This window comes from Schistocerca gregaria, chromosome 4 (assembly GCF_023897955.1).
Source record: "Schistocerca gregaria isolate iqSchGreg1 chromosome 4, iqSchGreg1.2, whole genome shotgun sequence".
Lineage (NCBI taxonomy): Eukaryota > Metazoa > Arthropoda > Insecta > Orthoptera > Acrididae > Schistocerca > Schistocerca gregaria.
In genome coordinates, this window is record NC_064923.1 from 13,122,501 (window position 1) to 13,141,697 (window position 19,197).

Here is a 19,197-nt window from a genome sequence, read left to right on the forward strand (position 1 = left end):
CGTGTTTTTCCAGATCTGAAAAAGAAACATACCGTTTTAGTGTAGCACTTGAGCAGTACGAAACCGTGTGAACGTTGCTGTTGACCATTTTCTGCTTGGAGATGCTCTTCAGCTTAAAACACGCACAACAAGACCGGTGTTAACTAGCGAATTGGTTTGCATATTGCCGTCGCCGCGGGTTTTTGACTGGCACTTGCACATCTAAAATAACGTCGGAAAGTAACTCGTTCGGCTTATGAGTCACATCAAGTATGTGTGTTAATTTTGACGAAACTAGCTCTGCAGGTTGTCATGCAATTCTGTTACCTCTCAGAAATGATTATGAAATAAAAGTGAACTACGTGACGAGTGTGACGTTAGGAAAACATTAGGCAACATGGGGAGGTTCTGTATGGGACCAATCAACCCAAACGAGTACTGTGTGATGTGCTAACCGGCATATACTCACCGATGCAGCGCGGCTAGCTCAGTCGGTAGAACATAAGGCTCTTAATCCCAGGGTCGTGGGCTCGAGCCCCACGTGGGGAGGAACGGAATTTTGTTCCTCTGCAGATGTAACTTACCGTTTTTCTCATTAACGTGATGTAATGGAAATAGCAACTTTAAACTTTGCCTACGTCTCCGTCAGTCGCTACGAAACTGTATTTGAAGGTGAAGGTGATTTTGTAGACATGTGTGAAAGACATGTTCTGAAATGCAAGTGGTGTTATTTGGAGAGCACTTCCTTTACGTGTCAGATGTGTAGCCAAGCAGTAATGGGTCGTCATAGCTGCAAATATTAGACGGTAATATGAAGTGTTGTCAGCTGAAGTCTGATGATCCAGACGACCATAAGGATGAAGTACGCAAAAGTACCGCTAGGCCGCGCCTCTTTAGCTCAGTGGCAGAGCACTGGTCTAGTAAACCAGGGGTCATGAGTTCGATCCTCACAGGAGGCAGACGAATTTTGGATATCAGTTGCGCGTCGTGGCCTTATAGCAAACAGTATCTGGGATGACTAACAATTAGCGAGAGGCGTTTTATTAAGAATTACTCTCAGATGTGATTAAGGCGAATGGCGCAGATAAAGCATTAGCCAAAGCGGTACAGCATAAGGTGGGATGGGACAGTCTGAAATATATTTTATAGATGTATTTCTCACATATCTCAGAGCCTTCCGCGGATGTCGTCGTCGTCGTCGTCGTCGTCGTCGTCGTCGTCGTCGTCGTCGTCGTCGCCGCCGCCGCCACTTCTGCAGAAGTAGCAAATGGACATCGTAGCAAATGCGGCGAGGGACGCCCTGCCTTACATTTCCGAATGCACAAAGTGTGTGGTTTAGTTTCCCAGTCTATATTTGGTAGGTCTCGTAGCAGGTTGAATGTATCAAATGGGTGGGAAAGAGCAAGGGGCAGCGTCTGTGTAGAACGAAAACACAACTCCTCAGTGGTGTGAGCGTTTTGAGATGAGTCGTATATAAGTTCCACTTGTTTGTCAGTGACCGTGTGGCCTAATGGATAAGGCGTCGGACTTCGTATCCGAAGATTGCGTGTTTGATTCCTCTCTCGGTCGTGTTTTTCCAGATCTGAAAAAGAAACATACCGTTTTAGTGTAGCACATGAGCAGTACGAAACCGTGTGAATGTTGCTGTTGACCATTTTCTGCTTGGAGATGCTCTTGAGCTTAAAACACGCACAACAAGACCGGTGTTAACTAGCGAATTGGTTTGCATATTGCCTTCGCCGCGGGTTTTTGACTGGCACTTGCACATCTAAAATAACGTCGGAAAGTAACTCGTTCGGCTTATGAGTCACATCAAGTATGTGTGTTAATTTTGACGAAACTAGCTCTGGAGGTTGTCATGCAATTCTGTTACCTCTCAGAAATGATTATGAAATAAAAGTGAACTACGTGACGAGTGTGACGTTAGGAAAACATTAGGCAACATGGGGAGGTTCTGTATGGGACCAATCAACCCAAACGACTACTGTGTGATGTGCTAACCGGCATATACTCACCGACGCAGCGCGGCTAGCTCAGTCGGTAGAACATAAGGCTCTTAATCCCAGGGTCGTGGGTTCGAGCCCCACGTGGGGAGGAACGGAATTTTGTTCCTCTGCAGATGTAACTTACCGTTTTTCTGATTAACGTGATGTAATGGAAATAGCAACTTTAAACTTTGCCTACGTCTCCGTCAGTCGCTACGAAACTGTATTTGAAGGTGAAAGTGATTTTGTAGACATGTGTGAAAGACATGTTCTGAAATGCAAGTGGTGTTATTTGGAGAGCACTTCCTTTACGTGTCAGATGTGTAGCCAAGCAGTAATGGGTCGCCATAGCTGCAAATATTAGACGGTAATATGAAGTGTTGTCAGCTGAAGTCGGATGATCCAGACGACCGTAAGGATGAAGTACGCAAAAGTACCGCTAGGCCGCGCCTCCTTAGCTCAGTGGCAGAGCACTGGTCTAGTAAACCAGGGGTCGTGAGTTCGATCCTCACAGGAGGCAGACGAACTTTGGATATCAGTTGCGCGTCGTGGCCTTATAGCAAACAGTATCTGGGATGACTAACAATTAGCGAGAGGCGTTTTATTAAGAATTACTCTCAGATGTGATTAAGGCGAATGGCGCAGATAAAGCATTTGCCAAAGCAGTACAGCATAAGGTGGGATGGGACAGTCTGAAATATATTTTATAGATGTATTTCTCACATATCTCAGAGCCTTCCGCGGTTGTCGTCGTCGCCACTTCTGCAGAAGTAGCAAATGGACATCGTAGCAAATGCGGCGAGGGACGCCCTGCCTTACATTTCCGAATGCACAAAGTGTGTGGTTTAGTTTCCCAGTCTATATTTGGTAGGTCTCGTAGCAGGTTGAATGTATCAAATGGGTGGGAAAGAGCAAGGGGCAGCGTCTGTGTAGAACGAAAACACAACTCCTCAGTGGTGTGAGCGTTTTGAGATGAGTCGTATATAAGTTCCACTTGTTTGTCAGTGACCGTGTGGCCTAATGGATAAGGCGTCGGACTTCGTATCCGAAGATTGCGTGTTTGATTCCTCTCTCTGTCGTGTTTTTCCAGATCTGAAAAAGAAACATACCGTTTTAGTGTAGCACTTGAGCAGTACGAAACCGTGTGAACGTTGCTGTTGACCATTTTCTGCTTGGAGATGCTCTTCAGCTTAAAACACGCACAACAAGACCGGTGTTAACTAGCGAATTGGTTTGCATATTGCCGTCGCCGCGGGTTTTTGACTGGCACTTGCACATCTAAAATAACGTCGGAAAGTAACTCGTTCGGCTTATGAGTCACATCAAGTATGTGTGTTAATTTTGACGAAACTAGCTCTGCAGGTTGTCATGCAATTCTGTTACCTCTCAAAAATGATTATGAAATAAAAGTGAACTACATGACGAGTGTGACGTTAGGAAAACATTAGGCAACATGGGGAGGTTCTGTATGGGACCAATCAACCCAAACGAGTACTGTGTGACGTGCTAACCGGCATATACTCACCGAGGCAGCGCGGCTAGCTCAGTCGGTAGAACATAAGGCTCTTAATCCCAGGGTCGTGGGTTCGAGCCCCACGTGGGGAGGAACGGAATTTTGTTCCTCTGCAGATGTAACTTACCGTTTTTCTGATTAACGTGATGTAATGGAAATAGCAACTTTAAACTTTCCCTACGTCTCCGTCAGTCGCTACGAAACTGTATTTGAAGGTGAAGGTGATTTTGTAGACATGTGTGAAAGACATGTTCTGTAATGCAAGTGGTGTTATTTGGAGAGCACTTCCTTTACGTGTCAGATGTGTAGCCAAGCAGTAATGGGTCGCCATAGCTGCAAATATGAGACGGTAATATGAAGTGTTGTCAGCTGAAGTCTGATGATCCAGACGACCGTAAGGATGAAGTACGCAAAAGTACCGCTAGGCCGCGCCTCTTTAGCTGAGTGGCAGAGCACTGGTCTAGTAAACCAGCGGTCGTGAGTTCGATCCTCACAGGAGGCAGACGAATTTTGGATATCAGTTGCGCGTCGTGGCCTTATAGCAAACAGTATCTGGGATGACTAACAATTAGCGAGAGGCGTTTTATTAAGAATTACTCTCAGATGTGATTAAGGCGAATGGCGCAGATAAAGCATTTGCCAAAGCGGTACAGCATAAGGTGGGATGGGACAGTCTGAAATATATTTTATAGATGTATTTCTCACATATCTCAGAGCCTTCCGCGGTTGTCGTCGTCGTCGCCGCCTCCGCCACTTCTGCAGAAGTAGCAAATGGACATCGTAGCAAATGCGGCGAGGGACGCCCTGCCTTACATTTCCGAATGCACAACGTGTGTGGTTTTGTTTCCCAGTCTATATTTGGTAGGTCTCGTAGCAGGTTGAATGTATCCAATGGGTGGGAAAGAGCAAGGGGCAGCGTCTGTGTAGAACGAAAACACAACTCCTCAGTGGTGTGAGCGTTTTGAGATGAGTCGTATATAAGTTCCAATTGTTTGTCAGTGACCGTGTGGCCTAATGGATAAGGCGTCGGACTTCGTATCCGAAGATTGCGTGTTTGATTCCTCTCTCGGTCGTGTTTTTCCAGATCTGAAAAAGAAACATACCGTTTTAGTGTAGCACTTGAGCAGTACGAAACCGTGTGAATGTTGCTGTTGACCATTTTCTGCTTGGAGATGCTCTTCAGCTTAAAACACGCACAACAAGACCGGTGTTAACTAGCGAATTGGTTTTGCATATTGCCTTCGCCGCGTGTTTTTGACTGGCACTTGCACATCTAAAATAACGTCGGAAAGTAACTCGTTCGGCTTATGAGTCACATCAAGTATGTGTGTTAATTTTGACGAAACTAGCTCTGCAGGTTGTCATGCAATTCTGTTACCTCTCAGAAATGATTATGAAATAAAAGTGAACTACGTGACGAGTGTGACGTTAGGAAAACATTAGGCAACATGGGGAGGTTCTGTATGGGACCAATCAACCCAAACGACTACTGTGTGATGTGCTAACCGGCATATATTCACCGACGCAGCGCGGCTAGCTCAGTCGGTAGAACATAAGGCTCTTAATCCCAGGGTCGTGGGTTCGAGCCCCACGTGGGGAGGAACGGAATTTTGTTCCTCTGCAGATGTAACTTACCGTTTTTCTGATTAACGTGATGTAATGGAAATAGCAACTTTAAACTTTGCCTACGTCTCCGTCAGTCGCTACGAAACTGTATTTGAAGGTGAAAGTGATTTTGTAGACATGTGTGAAAGACATGTTCTGAAATGCAAGTGGTGTTATTTGGAGAGCACTTCCTTTACGTGTCAGATGTGTAGCCAAGCAGTAATGGGTCGCCATAGCTGCAAATATTAGACGGTAATATGAAGTGTTGTCAGCTGAAGTCGGATGATCCAGACGACCGTAAGGATGAAGTACGCAAAAGTACCGCTAGGCCGCGCCTCCTTAGCTCAGTGGCAGAGCACTGGTCTAGTAAACCAGGGGTCGTGAGTTCGATCCTCACAGGAGGCAGACGAACTTTGGATATCAGTTGCGCGTCGTGGCCTTATAGCAAACAGTATCTGGGATGACTAACAATTAGCGAGAGGCGTTTTATTAAGAATTACTCTCAGATGTGATTAAGGCGAATGGCGCAGATAAAGCATTTGCCAAAGCAGTACAGCATAAGGTGGGATGGGACAGTCTGAAATATATTTTATAGATGTATTTCTCACATATCTCAGAGCCTTCCGCGGTTGTCGTCGTCGCCACTTCTGCAGAAGTAGCAAATGGACATCGTAGCAAATGCGGCGAGGGACGCCCTGCCTTACATTTCCGAATGCACAAAGTGTGTGGTTTAGTTTCCCAGTCTATATTTGGTAGGTCTCGTAGCAGGTTGAATGTATCAAATGGGTGGGAAAGAGCAAGGGGCAGCGTCTGTGTAGAACGAAAACACAACTCCTCAGTGGTGTGAGCGTTTTGAGATGAGTCGTATATAAGTTCCACTTGTTTGTCAGTGACCGTGTGGCCTAATGGATAAGGCGTCGGACTTCGTATCCGAAGATTGCGTGTTTGATTCCTCTCTCTGTCGTGTTTTTCCAGATCTGAAAAAGAAACATACCGTTTTAGTGTAGCACTTGAGCAGTACGAAACCGTGTGAACGTTGCTGTTGACCATTTTCTGCTTGGAGATGCTCTTCAGCTTAAAACACGCACAACAAGACCGGTGTTAACTAGCGAATTGGTTTGCATATTGCCGTCGCCGCGGGTTTTTGACTGGCACTTGCACATCTAAAATAACGTCGGAAAGTAACTCGTTCGGCTTATGAGTCACATCAAGTATGTGTGTTAATTTTGACGAAACTAGCTCTGCAGGTTGTCATGCAATTCTGTTACCTCTCAGAAATGATTATGAAATAAAAGTGAACTACATGACGAGTGTGACGTTAGGAAAACATTAGGCAACATGGGGAGGTTCTGTATGGGACCAATCAACCCAAACGAGTACTGTGTGACGTGCTAACCGGCATATACTCACCGAGGCAGCGCGGCTAGCTCAGTCGGTAGAACATAAGGCTCTTAATCCCAGGGTCGTGGGTTCGAGCCCCACGTGGGGAGGAACGGAATTTTGTTCCTCTGCAGATGTAACTTACCGTTTTTCTGATTAACGTGATGTAATGGAAATAGCAACTTTAAACTTTCCCTACGTCTCCGTCAGTCGCTACGAAACTGTATTTGAAGGTGAAGGTGATTTTGTAGACATGTGTGAAAGACATGTTCTGTAATGCAAGTGGTGTTATTTGGAGAGCACTTCCTTTACGTGTCAGATGTGTAGCCAAGCAGTAATGGGTCGCCATAGCTGCAAATATGAGACGGTAATATGAAGTGTTGTCAGCTGAAGTCTGATGATCCAGACGACCGTAAGGATGAAGTACGCAAAAGTACCGCTAGGCCGCGCCTCTTTAGCTCAGTGGCAGAGCACTGGTCTAGTAAACCAGCGGTCGTGAGTTCGATCCTCACAGGAGGCAGACGAATTTTGGATATCAGTTGCGCGTCGTGGCCTTATAGCAAACAGTATCTGGGATGACTAACAATTAGCGAGAGGCGTTTTATTAAGAATTACTCTCAGATGTGATTAAGGCGAATGGCGCAGATAAAGCATTTGCCAAAGCGGTACAGCATAAGGTGGGATGGGACAGTCTGAAATATATTTTATAGATGTATTTCTCACATATCTCAGAGCCTTCCGCTGTTGTCGTCGTCGTCGTCGTCGTCGTCGTCGTCGTCGTCGCCGCCTCCGCCACTTCTGCAGAAGTAGCAAATGGACATCGTAGCAAATGCGGCGAGGGACGCCCTGCCTTACATTTCCGAATGCACAACGTGTGTGGTTTTGTTTCCCAGTCTATATTTGGTAGGTCTCGTAGCAGGTTGAATGTATCCAATGGGTGGGAAAGAGCAAGGGGCAGCGTCTGTGTAGAACGAAAACACAACTCCTCAGTGGTGTGAGCGTTTTGAGATGAGTCGTATATAAGTTCCAATTGTTTGTCAGTGACCGTGTGGCCTAATGGATAAGGCGTCGGACTTCGTATCCGAAGATTGCGTGTTTGATTCCTCTCTCGGTCGTGTTTTTCCAGATCTGAAAAAGAAACATACCGTTTTAGTGTAGCACTTGAGCAGTACGAAACCGTGTGAATGTTGCTGTTGACCATTTTCTGCTTGGAGATGCTCTTCAGCTTAAAACACGCACAACAAGACCGGTGTTAACTAGCGAATTGGTTTTGCATATTGCCTTCGCCGCGTGTTTTTGACTGGCACTTGCACATCTAAAATAACGTCGGAAAGTAACTCGTTCGGCTTATGAGTCACATCAAGTATGTGTGTTAATTTTGACGAAACTAGCTCTGCAGGTTGTCATGCAATTCTGTTACCTCTCAGAAATGATTATGAAATAAAAGTGAACTACGTGACGAGTGTGACGTTAGGAAAACATTAGGCAACATGGGGAGGTTCTGTATGGGACCAATCAACCCAAACGAGTACTGTGTGACGTGCTAACCGGCATATACTCACCGAGGCAGCGCGGCTAGCTCAGTCGGTAGAACATAAGGCTCTTAATCCCAGGGTTGTGGGTTCGAGCCCCACGTGGGGAGGAACGGAATTTTGTTCCTCTGCAGATGTAACTTACCGTTTTTCTCATTAACGTGATGTAATGGAAATAGCAACTTTAAACTTTGCCTACGTCTCCGTCAGTCGCTACGAAACTGTATTTGAAGGTGAAAGTGATTTTGTACACATGTGTGAAAGACATGTTCTGAAATGCAAGTGGTGTTATTTGGAGAGCACTTCCTTTACGTGTCAGATGTGTAGCCAAGCAGTAATGGGTCGCCATAGCTGCAAATATTAGACGGTAATATGAAGTGTTGTCAGCTGAAGTCTGATGATCCAGACGACCGTAAGGATGAAGTACGCAAAAGTACCGCTAGGCCACGCCTCCTTAGCTCAGTGGCAGAGCACTGGTCTAGTTAACCATGGGTCGTGAGTTCGATCCTCACAGGAGGCAGACGAACTTTGGATATCAGTTGCGCGTCGTGGCCTTATAGCAAACAGTATCTGGGATGACTAACAATTAGCGAGAGGCGTTTTATTAAGAATTACTCTCAGATGTGATTAAGTCGAATGGCGCAGATAAAGCATTTGCCAAAGCAGTACAGCATCAGGTGGGATGGGACAGTCTGAAATATATTTTATAGATGTATTTCTCACATATCTCAGAGCCTTCCGCGGTTGTCGTCGTCGTCGTCGTCGTCGTCGTCGTCGTCGTCGTCGTCGTCGTCGTCGTCGTCGTCGTCGTCGTCGCCGCCACTTCTGCAGAAGTAGCAAATGGACATCGTAGCAAATGCGGCGAGGGACGCCCTGCCTTACATATCCGAATGCACAAAGTGTGTGGTTTAGTTTCCCAGTCTATATTTGGTAGGTCTCGTAGCAGGTTGAATGTATCAAATGGGTGGGAAAGAGCAAGGGGCAGCGTCTGTGTAGAACGAAAACACAGCTCCTCAGTGGTGTGAGCGTTTTGAGATAAGTCGTATATAAGTTCCTCTTGTTTGTCAGTGACCGTGTGGCCTAATGAATAAGGCGTCGGACTTCGTATCCGAAGATTGCGTGTTTGATTCCTCTCTCGGTCGTGTTTTTCCAGATCTGAAAAAGAAACATACCGTTTTAGTGTAGCACTTGAGCAGTACGAAACCGTGTGAACGTTGCTGTTGACCATTTTCTGCTTGGAGATGCTCTTCAGCTTAAAACACGCACAACGAGACCGGTGTTAACTAGCGAATTGGTTTGCATATTGCCGTCGCCGCGGGTTTTTGACTGGCACTTGCACATCTAAAATAACGTCGGAAAGTAACTCGTTCGGCTTATGAGTCACATCAAGTATGTGTGTTAATTTTGACGAAACTAGCTCTGCAGGTTGTCATGCAATTGTGTTACCTCTCAGAAATGATTATGAAATAAAAGTGAACTACGTGACGAGTGTGACGTTAGGAAAACATTAGGCAACATGGGGAGGTTCTGTATGGGACCAATCAACCCAAACGAGTACTGTGTGACGTGCTAACCGGCATATACTCACCGAGGCAGCGCGGCTAGCTCAGTCGGTAGAACATAAGGCTCTTAATCCCAGGGTCGTGGGTTCGAGCCCCACGTGGGGAGGAACGGAATTTTGTTCCTCTGCAGATGTAACTTACCGTTTTTCTCATTAACGTGATGTAATGGAAATAGCAACTTTAAACTTTGCCTACGTCTCCGTCAGTCGCTACGAAACTGTATTTGAAGGTGAAGGTGATTTTGTAGACATGTGTAAAAGAAATGTTCTGAAATGCAAGTGGTGTTATTTGGAGAGCACTTCCTTTACGTGTCAGATGTGTAGCCAAGCAGTAATGGGTCGCCATAGCTGCAAATATTAGACGGTAATATGAAGTGTTGTCAGCTGAAGTCTGATGATCCAGACGACCGTAAGGATGAAGTACGCAAAAGTACCGCTAGGCCGCGCCTCTTTAGCTCAGTGGCAGAGCACTGGTCTAGTAAACCAGGGGTCGTGAGTTCGATCCTCACAGGAGGCAGACGAATTTTGGATATCAGTTGCGCGTCGTGGCCTTATAGCAAACAGTATCTGGGATGACTAACAATTAGCGAGAGGCGTTTTATTAAGAATTACTCTCAGATGTGATTAAGGCGAATGGCGCAGATAAAGCATTTGCCAAAGCGGTACAGCATAAGGTGGGATGGGACAGTCTGAAATATATTTTATAGATGTATTTCTCACATATCTCAGAGCCTTCCGCGGTTGTCGTCGTCGTCGCCGCCGCCACTTCTGCAGAAGTAGCAAATGGACATCGTAGCAAATGCGGCGAGGGACGCCCTGCCTTACATTTCCGAATTCACAAAGTGTGTGGTTTAGTTTCCCAGTCTATATTTGGTAGGTCTCGTAGCAGGTTGAATGTATCAAATGGGTGGGAAAGAGCAAGGGGCAGCGTCTGTGTAGAACGAAAACACAACTCCTCAGTGGTGTGAGCGTTTTGAGATGAGTCGTATATAAGTTCCACTTGTTTGTCAGTGACCGTGTGGCCTAATGGATAAGGCGTCGGACTTCGTATCCGAAGATTGCGTGTTTGATTCCTCTCTCGGTCGTGTTTTTCCAGATCTGAAAAAGAAACATACCGTTTTAGTGTAGCACTTGAGCAGTACGAAACCGTGTGAATGTTGCTGTTGACCATTTTCTGCTTGGAGATGCTCTTCAGCTTAAAACACGCACAACAAGACCGGTGTTAACTAGCGAATTGGTTTGCATATTGCCGTCGCCGCGGGTTTTTGACTGGCACTTGCACATCTAAAATAACGTCGGAAAGTAACTCGTTCGGCTTATGAGTCACATCAAGTATGTGTGTTAATTTTGACGAAACTAGCTCTGCAGGTTGTCATGCAATTCTGTTACCTCTCAGAAATGATTATGAAATAAAAGTGAACTACGTGACGAGTGTGACGTTAGGAAAACATTAGGCAACATGGGGAGGTTCTGTATGGGACCAATCAACCCAAACGAGTACTGTGTGACGTGCTAACCGGCATATACTCACCGATGCAGCGCGGCTAGCTCAGTCGGTAGAACATAAGGCTCTTAATCCCAGGGTCGTGGGTTCGAGCCCCACGTGGGGAGGAACGGAATTTTGTTCCTCTGCAGATGTAACTTACCGTTTTTCTGATTAACGGGATGTAATGGAAATAGCAACTTTAAACTTTGCCTACGTCTCCGTCAGTCGCTACGAAACTGTATTTGAAGGTGAAGGTGATTTTGTAGACATGTGTGAAAGACATGTTCTGAAATGCAAGTGGTGTTATTTGGAGAGCACTTCCTTTACGTGTTAGATGTGTAGCCAAGCAGTAATGGGTCGCCATAGCTGCAAATATTAGACGGTAATATGAAGTGTAGTCAGCTGAAGTCTGATGATCCAGACGACCGTAAGGATGAAGTACGCAAAAGTACCGCTAGGCCGCGCCTCTTTAGCTCAGTGGCAGAGCACTGGTCTAGTAAACCAGGGGTCGTGAGTTCGATCCTCACAGGAGGCAGACGAATTTTGGATATCAGTTGCGCGTCGTGGCCTTATAGCAAACAGTATCTGGGATGACTAACAATTAGCGAGAGGCGTTTTATTAAGAATTACTCTCAGATGTGATTAAGGCGAATGGCGCAGATAAAGCATTTGCCAAAGCGGTACAGCATAAGGTGGGATGGGACAGTCTGAAATACATTTTATAGATGTATTTCTCACATATCTCAGAGCCTTCCGCGGTTGTCGTCGTCGTCGCCGCCGCCACTTCTGCAGAAGTAGCAAATGGACATCGTAGCAAATGCGGCGAGGGACGCCCTGCCTTACATTTCCGAATTCACAAAGTGTGTGGTTTAGTTTCCCAGTCTATATTTGGTAGGTCTCGTAACAGGTTGAATGTATCAAATGGGTGGGAAAGAGCAAGGGGCAGCGTCTGTGTAGAACGAAAACACAACTCCTCAGTGGTGTGAGCGTTTTGAGATGAGTCGTATATAAGTTCCACTTGTTTGTCAGTGACCGTGTGGCCTAATGGATAAGGCGTCGGACTTCGTATCCGAAGATTGCGTGTTTGATTCCTCTCTCGGTCGTGTTTTTCCAGATCTGAAAAAGAAACATACCGTTTTAGTGTAGCACTTGAGCAGTACGAAACCGTGTGAATGTTGCTGTTGACCATTTTCTGCTTGGAGATGCTCTTCAGCTTAAAACACGCACAACAAGACCGGTGTTAACTAGCGAATTGGTTTGCATATTGCCGTCGCCGCGGGTTTTTGACTGGCACTTGCACATCTAAAATAACGTCGGAAAGTAACTCGTTCGGCTTATGAGTCACATCAAGTATGTGTGTTAATTTTGACGAAACTAGCTCTGCAGGTTGTCATGCAATTCTGTTACCTCTCAGAAATGATTATGAAATAAAAGTGAACTACGTGACGAGTGTGACGTTAGGAAAACATTAGGCAACATGGGGAGGTTCTGTATGGGACCAATCAACCCAAACGAGTACTGTGTGACGTGCTAACCGGCATATACTCACCGATGCAGCGCGGCTAGCTCAGTCGGTAGAACATAAGGCTCTTAATCCCAGGGTCGTGGGTTCGAGCCCCACGTGGGGAGGAACGGAATTTTGTTCCTCTGCAGATGTAACTTACCGTTTTTCTGATTAACGGGATGTAATGGAAATAGCAACTTTAAACTTTGCCTACGTCTCCGTCAGTCGCTACGAAACTGTATTTGAAGGTGAAGGTGATTTTGTAGACATGTGTGAAAGACATGTTCTGAAATGCAAGTGGTGTTATTTGGAGAGCACTTCCTTTACGTGTTAGATGTGTAGCCAAGCAGTAATGGGTCGCCATAGCTGCAAATATTAGACGGTAATATGAAGTGTAGTCAGCTGAAGTCGGATGATCCAGACGACCGTAAGGATGAAGTACGCAAAAGTACCGCTAGGCCGCGCCTCTTTAGCTCAGTGGCAGAGCACTGGTCTAGTAAACCAGGGGTCGTGAGTTCGATCCTCACAGGAGGCAGACGAATTTTGGATATCAGTTGCGCGTCGTGGCCTTATAGCAAACAGTATCTGGGATGACTAACAATTAGCGAGAGGCGTTTTATTAAGAATTACTCTCAGATGTGATTAAGGCGAATGGCGCAGATAAAGCATTTGCCAAAGCGGTACAGCATAAGGTGGGATGGGACAGTCTGAAATATATTTTATAGATGTATTTCTCACATATCTCAGAGCCTTCCGCGGTTGTCGTCGTCGTCGTCGTCGTCGTCGTCGTCGTCGTCGCCGCCGCCACTTCTGCAGAAGTAGCAAATGGACATCGTAGCAAATGCGGCGAGGGACGCCCTGCCTTACATTTCCGAATGCACAAAGTGTGTGGTTTAGTTTCCCAGTCTATATTTGGTAGGTCTCGTAGCAGGTTGAATGTATCAAATGGGTGGGAAAGAGCAAGGGGCAGCGTCTGTGTAGAACGAAAACACAACTCCTCAGTGGTGTGAGCGTTTTTGAGATGAGTCGTATATAAGTTCCACTTGTTTGTCAGTGACCGTGTGGCCTAATGGATTCAGTTTGCGAATTTGGTTTTACCAGAGGTTGTTGCAGTAACAGTTTTCAAAAATTTCGTTTCATTTTCACGATTAATTGTGTATTACATTAACTTTACAAGATTGAATTCGGCCAAAACATACCAATTTCCCATGATACGAAAACGCGCCATTTCCACCGGATTTGTATGGTTATATTAAATAGGAAAATTTTTCTGCTACCTGCTACAGAATGGCTCAAGAAGCTGATATGCCAGCATTTAAGTGTGTCCTTGTTGGGGACGGAGGTACTGGAAAAACAACCTTTGTTAAAAGACACTTAACTGGCGAATTTGAAAAGAAGTATGTTGCCACACTTGGCGTGGAAGTACATCCTTTGGTGTTCCACACTAACAGAGGTGCAATTCGCTTTAATGTTTGGGATACTGCAGGGCAGGAAAAATTCGGAGGCCTTAGAGATGGTTACTACATTCAGGGTCAGTGTGCGATTATAATGTTTGATGTCACATCACGTGTTACATACAAGAATGTACCCAATTGGCATAGAGACCTTGTAAGGGTCTGTGAAAATATCCCAATAGTTCTTTGTGGAAATAAGGTTGATATTAAGGACAGAAAAGTTAAAGCAAAAAGTATTGTTTTCCACAGGAAGAAGAATTTGCAGTATTACGATATCAGTGCAAAGAGCAACTACAATTTTGAAAAGCCTTTCCTGTGGTTAGCTAGAAAGCTAATTGGTGACCCAAATCTGGAGTTCGTTGCCATGCCAGCTCTTGTGCCTCCTGAGGTGACAATGGACCCAACATGGCAACAACAAATTGAAAATGATCTGAAGGAAGCATCAGAGACTGCTTTGCCTGAAGATGATGAAGACCTGTAAGACACTTTTAATTCTGCTCCGAAGTACCCATGCATAAAATTTGTTTTTACTGCCACAGTCAAGAGAACTCTGCCTTGTTACATAAAGTGTTTGGACTATAACAAGCAGACTGCATCAGTAACTTACTTTCGGCAAGTTCGAGTGTACGGTGTTGTGTACTTTGGTGTTGAGCTTTGTGTGAATGGAAAGCTGTTGATGCTGTACTATTTTTATAGCGAGCAGTGTGAGAAGAGTGACAAACTGAAATGTTTTATCAGAGTGTTAAAAAGACTTGAAAAACACAACAGAAAATTTTGTTTATACACTGAATGCTGTTTGTTCTTGTGAATTATGGTTAATTACAATGGAATCCATCTTTGGAACCCAGAAATTCTTGTTCCTTTTTTATGAATGTCAACTTTACACTTATAATTTATCATAACACATGAAGTTAATTTTTCTGCAAATAATAAAGTGACAAAAAAAAAAAATGGATAAGGCGTCGGACTTCGTATCCGAAGATTGCGTGTTTGATTCCTCTCTCGGTCGTGTTTTTCCAGATCTGAAAAAGAAACATACCGTTTTAGTGTAGCACTTGAGCAGTACGAAACCGTGTGAATGTTGCTGTTGACCATTATCTGCTTGGAGATGCTCTTCAGCTTAAAACACGCACAACAAGACCGGTGTTAACTAGCGAATTGGTTTGCATATTGCCGTCGCCGCGGGTTTTTGACTGGCACTTGCACATCTAAAATAACGTCGGAAAGTAACTCGTTCGGCTTATGAGTCACATCAAGTATGTGTGTTAATTTTGACGAAACTAGCTCTGCAGGTTGTCATGCAATTGTGTTACCTCTCAGAAATGATTATGAAATAAAAGTGAACTACGTGACGAGTGTGACGTTAGGAAAACATTAGGCAACATGGGGAGGTTCTGTATGGGACCAATCAACCCAAACGAGTACTGTGTGACGTGCTAACCGGCATATACTCACCGAGGCAGCGCGGCTAGCTCAGTCGGTAGAACATAAGGCTCTTAATCCCAGGGTCGTGGGTTCGAGCCCCACGTGGGGAGGAACGGAATTTTGTTCCTCTGCAGATGTAACTTACCGTTTTTCTCATTAACGTGATGTAATGGAAATAGCAACTTTAAACTTTGCCTACGTCTCCGTCAGTCGCTACGAAACTGTATTTGAAGGTGAAGGTGATTTTGTAGACATGTGTGAAAGAAATGTTCTGAAATGCAAGTGGTGTTATTTGGAGAGCACTTCCTTTACGTGTCAGATGTGTAGGCAAGCAGTAATGGGTCGCCATAGCTGCAAATATTAGACGGTAATATGAAGTGTTGTCAGCTGAAGTCTGATGATCCAGACGACCGTAAGGATGAAGTACGCAAAAGTACCGCTAGGTCGCGCCTCTTTAGCTCAGTGGCAGAGCACTGGTCTAGTAAACCAGGGGTCGTGAGTTCGATCCTCACAGGAGGCAGACGAATTTTGGATATCAGTTGCGTGTCGTGGCCTTATAGCAATTAGTATCTGGGATGACTAACAATTAGCGAGAGGCGTTTTATTAAGAATTACTCTCAGATGTGATTAAGGCGAATGGCGCAGATAAAGCATTTGCCAAAGCGGTACAGCATAAGGTGGGATGGGACAGTCTGAAATATATTTTATAGATGTATTTCTCACATATCTCAGAGCCTTCCGCGGTTGTCGTCGTCGTCGTCGTCGTCGTCGCCACTTCTGCAGAAGTAGCAAATGGACATCGTAGCAAATGCGGCGAGGGACGCCCTGCCTTACATTTCCGAATGCACAAAGTGTGTGGTTTAGTTTCCCAGTCTATATTTGGTAGGTCTCGTAGCAGGTTGAATGTATCAAATGGGTGGGAAAGAGCAAGGGGCAGCGTCTGTGTAGAACGAAAACACAAATCCTCAGTGGTGTGAGCGTTTTGAGATGAGTCGTATATAAGTTCCACTTGTTTGTCAGTGACCGTGTGGCCTAATGGATAAGGCGTCGGACTTCGTATCTGAAGATTGCGTGTTTGATTCCTCTCTCGGTCGTGTTTTTCCAGATCTGAAAAAGAAACATACCGTTTTAGTGTAGCACTTGAGCAGTACGAAACCGTGTGAATGTTGCTGTTAACCATTTTCTGCTTGGAGATGCTCTTCAGCTTAAAACACGCACAACAAGACCGGTGTTAACTAGCGAATTGGTTTGCATATTGCCGTCGCCGCGGGTTTTTGACTGGCACTTGCACATCTAAAATAACGTCGGAAAGTAACTCGTTCGGCTTATGAGTCACATCAAGTATGTGTGTTAATTTTGACGAAACTAGCTCTGCAGGTTGTCATGCAATTGTGTTACCTCTCAGAAATGATTATGAAATAAAAGTGAACTACGTGACGAGTGTGACGTTAGGAAAACATTAGGCAACATGGGGAGGTTCTGTATGGGACCAATCAACCCAAACGAGTACTGTGTGACGTGCTAACCGGCATATACTCACCGAGGCAGCGCGGCTAGCTCAGTCGGTAGAACATAAGGCTCTTAATCCCAGGGTCGTGGGTTCGAGCCCCACGTGGGGAGGAACGGAATTTTGTTCCTCTGCAGATGTAACTTACCGTTTTTCTCATTAACGTGATGTAATGGAAATAGCAACTTTAAACTTTGCCTACGTCTCCGTCAGTCGCTACGAAACTGTATTTGAAGGTGAAGGTGATTTTGTAGACATGTGTAAAAGAAATGTTCTGAAATGCAAGTGGTGTTATTTGGAGAGCACTTCCTTTACGTGTCAGATGTGTAGCCAAGCAGTAATGGGTCGCCATAGCTGCAAATATTAGACGGTAATATGAAGTGTTGTCAGCTGAAGTCTGATGATCCAGACGACCGTAAGGATGAAGTACGCAAAAGTACCGCTAGGCCGCGCCTCTTTAGCTCAGTGGCAGAGCACTGGTCTAGTAAACCAGCGGTCGTGAGTTCGATCCTCACAGGAGGCAGACGAATTTTGGATATCAGTTGCGCGTCGTGGATATCAGTTGCGCGTCGTGGCCTTATAGCAAACAGTATCTGGGATGACTAACAATTAGCGAGAGGCGTTTTATTAAGAATTACTCTCAGATGTGATTAAGGCGAATGGCGCAGATAAAGCATTTGCCAAAGCGGTACAGCATAAGGTGGGATGGGACAGTCTGAAATATATTTTATAGATGTATTTCTCACATATCTCAGAGCCTTCCGCGGTTGTTGTCGTCGTCGTCGCTGCCGCCACTTCTGCAGAAGTAGCAAATGGACATCGTAGCAAATGCGGCGAGGGACGCCCTGCCTTACATTTCCGAATGCACAAAGTGTGTGGTTTAGATTCCCAGTCTATGTTTGGTAGGTCTCGTAGCAGGTTGAATGTATCAAATGGGTGGGAAAGAGCAAGGGGCAGCGTCTGTGTAGAACGAAAACACAACTCCTCAGTGGTGTGAGCGTTTTGAGATGAGTCGTATATAAGTTCCACTTGTTTGTTTAGTGACCGTGTGGCCTAATGGATAAGGCGTCGGACTTCGTATCCGAAGATTGCGTGTTTGATTCCTCTCTCGGTCGTGTTTTTCCAGATCTGAAAAAGAAACATACCGTTTTAGTGTAGCACTTGAGCAGTACGAAACCGTGTGAACGTTGCTGTTGACCATTTTCTGCTTGGAGATGCTCTTCAGCTTAAAACACGCACAACAAGACCGGTGTTAACTAGCGAATTGGTTTGCATATTGCCGTCGCCGCGGGTTTTTGACTGGCACTTGCACATCTAAAATAACGTCGGAAAGTAACTCGTTCGGCTTATGAGTCACATCAAGTATGTGTGTTAATTTTGACGAAACTAGCTCTGCAGGTTGTCATGCAATTCTGTTACCTCTCAGAAATGATTATGAAATAAAAGTGAACTACGTGACGAGTGTGACGTTAGGAAAACATTAGGCAACATGGGGAGGTTCTGTATGGGACCAATCAACCCAAACGAGTACTGTGTGACGTGCTAACCGGCATATACTCACCGAGGCAGCGCGGCTAGCTCAGTCGGTAGAACATAAGGCTCTTAATCCCAGGGTCGTGGGTTCGAGCCCCACGTGGGGAGGAACGGAATTTTGTTCCTCTGCAGATGTAACTTACCGTTTTTCTCATTAACGTGATGTAATGGAAATAGCAACTTTAAACTTTGCCTACGTCTCCGTCAGTCGCTACGAAACTGTATTTGAAGGTGAAGGTGATTTTGTAGACATGTGTAAAAGAAATGTTCTGAAATGCAAGTGGTGTTATTTGGAGAGCACTTCCTTTACGTGTCAGATGTGTAGCCAAGCAGTAATGGGTCGCCATAGCTGCAAATATTAGACGGTAATATGAAGTGTTGTCAGCTGAAGTCTGATGATCCAGACGACCGTAAGGATGAAGTACGCAAAAGTACCGCTAGGCCGCGCCTCTTTAGCTCAGTGGCAGAGCACTGGTCTAGTAAACCAGCGGTCGTGAGTTCGATCCTCACAGGAGGCAGACGAATTTTGGATATCAGTTGCGCGTCGTGGATATCAGTTGCGCGTCGTGGCCTTATAGCAAACAGTATCTGGGATGACTAACAATTAGCGAGAGGCGTTTTATTAAGAATTACTCTCAGATGTGATTAAGGCGAATGGCGCAGATAAAGCATTTGCCAAAGCGGTACAGCATAAGGTGGGATGGGACAGTCTGAAATATATTTTATAGATGTA

At 45.3% G+C, this 19,197-nt stretch overlaps 1 protein-coding gene and 12 non-coding genes across 13 annotated transcripts; all 13 read left to right on the forward strand.

Moving 5' to 3' along the window:
* The first annotated feature begins 866 nt into the window (after positions 1-866).
* On the forward strand, positions 867-938 carry Trnat-agu (transfer RNA threonine (anticodon AGU)). Its single transcript has one exon. It is a non-coding gene; the product is annotated as a tRNA-Thr (tRNA).
* A 1,474-nt stretch (positions 939-2,412) lies between these two features.
* Positions 2,413-2,484, forward strand: Trnat-agu (transfer RNA threonine (anticodon AGU)). The gene has a single exon. It is a non-coding gene; the product is annotated as a tRNA-Thr (tRNA).
* A 1,423-nt stretch (positions 2,485-3,907) lies between these two features.
* Trnat-agu (transfer RNA threonine (anticodon AGU)) lies at positions 3,908-3,979 on the forward strand. Its single transcript has one exon. It is a non-coding gene; the product is annotated as a tRNA-Thr (tRNA).
* Positions 3,980-5,415: 1,436 nt separating this feature from the next.
* On the forward strand, positions 5,416-5,487 carry Trnat-agu (transfer RNA threonine (anticodon AGU)). Its single transcript has one exon. It is a non-coding gene; the product is annotated as a tRNA-Thr (tRNA).
* Positions 5,488-6,910: 1,423 nt separating this feature from the next.
* Trnat-agu (transfer RNA threonine (anticodon AGU)) lies at positions 6,911-6,982 on the forward strand. The gene has a single exon. It is a non-coding gene; the product is annotated as a tRNA-Thr (tRNA).
* A 1,460-nt stretch (positions 6,983-8,442) lies between these two features.
* On the forward strand, positions 8,443-8,514 carry Trnat-agu (transfer RNA threonine (anticodon AGU)). The gene has a single exon. It is a non-coding gene; the product is annotated as a tRNA-Thr (tRNA).
* A 1,486-nt stretch (positions 8,515-10,000) lies between these two features.
* Positions 10,001-10,072, forward strand: Trnat-agu (transfer RNA threonine (anticodon AGU)). The gene has a single exon. It is a non-coding gene; the product is annotated as a tRNA-Thr (tRNA).
* Positions 10,073-11,504: 1,432 nt separating this feature from the next.
* On the forward strand, positions 11,505-11,576 carry Trnat-agu (transfer RNA threonine (anticodon AGU)). Its single transcript has one exon. It is a non-coding gene; the product is annotated as a tRNA-Thr (tRNA).
* Positions 11,577-13,008: 1,432 nt separating this feature from the next.
* On the forward strand, positions 13,009-13,080 carry Trnat-agu (transfer RNA threonine (anticodon AGU)). The gene has a single exon. It is a non-coding gene; the product is annotated as a tRNA-Thr (tRNA).
* Positions 13,081-13,799: 719 nt separating this feature from the next.
* Positions 13,800-14,566, forward strand: LOC126266646 (GTP-binding nuclear protein Ran). Its single transcript, XM_049971038.1, has one exon. The coding sequence runs from the start codon at positions 13,833-13,835 to the stop codon at positions 14,478-14,480; it is 648 nt and encodes a 215-aa protein (XP_049826995.1). The 5' UTR covers positions 13,800-13,832; the 3' UTR covers positions 14,481-14,566.
* Positions 14,567-15,872: 1,306 nt separating this feature from the next.
* On the forward strand, positions 15,873-15,944 carry Trnat-agu (transfer RNA threonine (anticodon AGU)). Its single transcript has one exon. It is a non-coding gene; the product is annotated as a tRNA-Thr (tRNA).
* Positions 15,945-17,382: 1,438 nt separating this feature from the next.
* Trnat-agu (transfer RNA threonine (anticodon AGU)) lies at positions 17,383-17,454 on the forward strand. The gene has a single exon. It is a non-coding gene; the product is annotated as a tRNA-Thr (tRNA).
* A 1,456-nt stretch (positions 17,455-18,910) lies between these two features.
* Trnat-agu (transfer RNA threonine (anticodon AGU)) lies at positions 18,911-18,982 on the forward strand. The gene has a single exon. It is a non-coding gene; the product is annotated as a tRNA-Thr (tRNA).
* Positions 18,983-19,197: the final 215 nt, after the last annotated feature.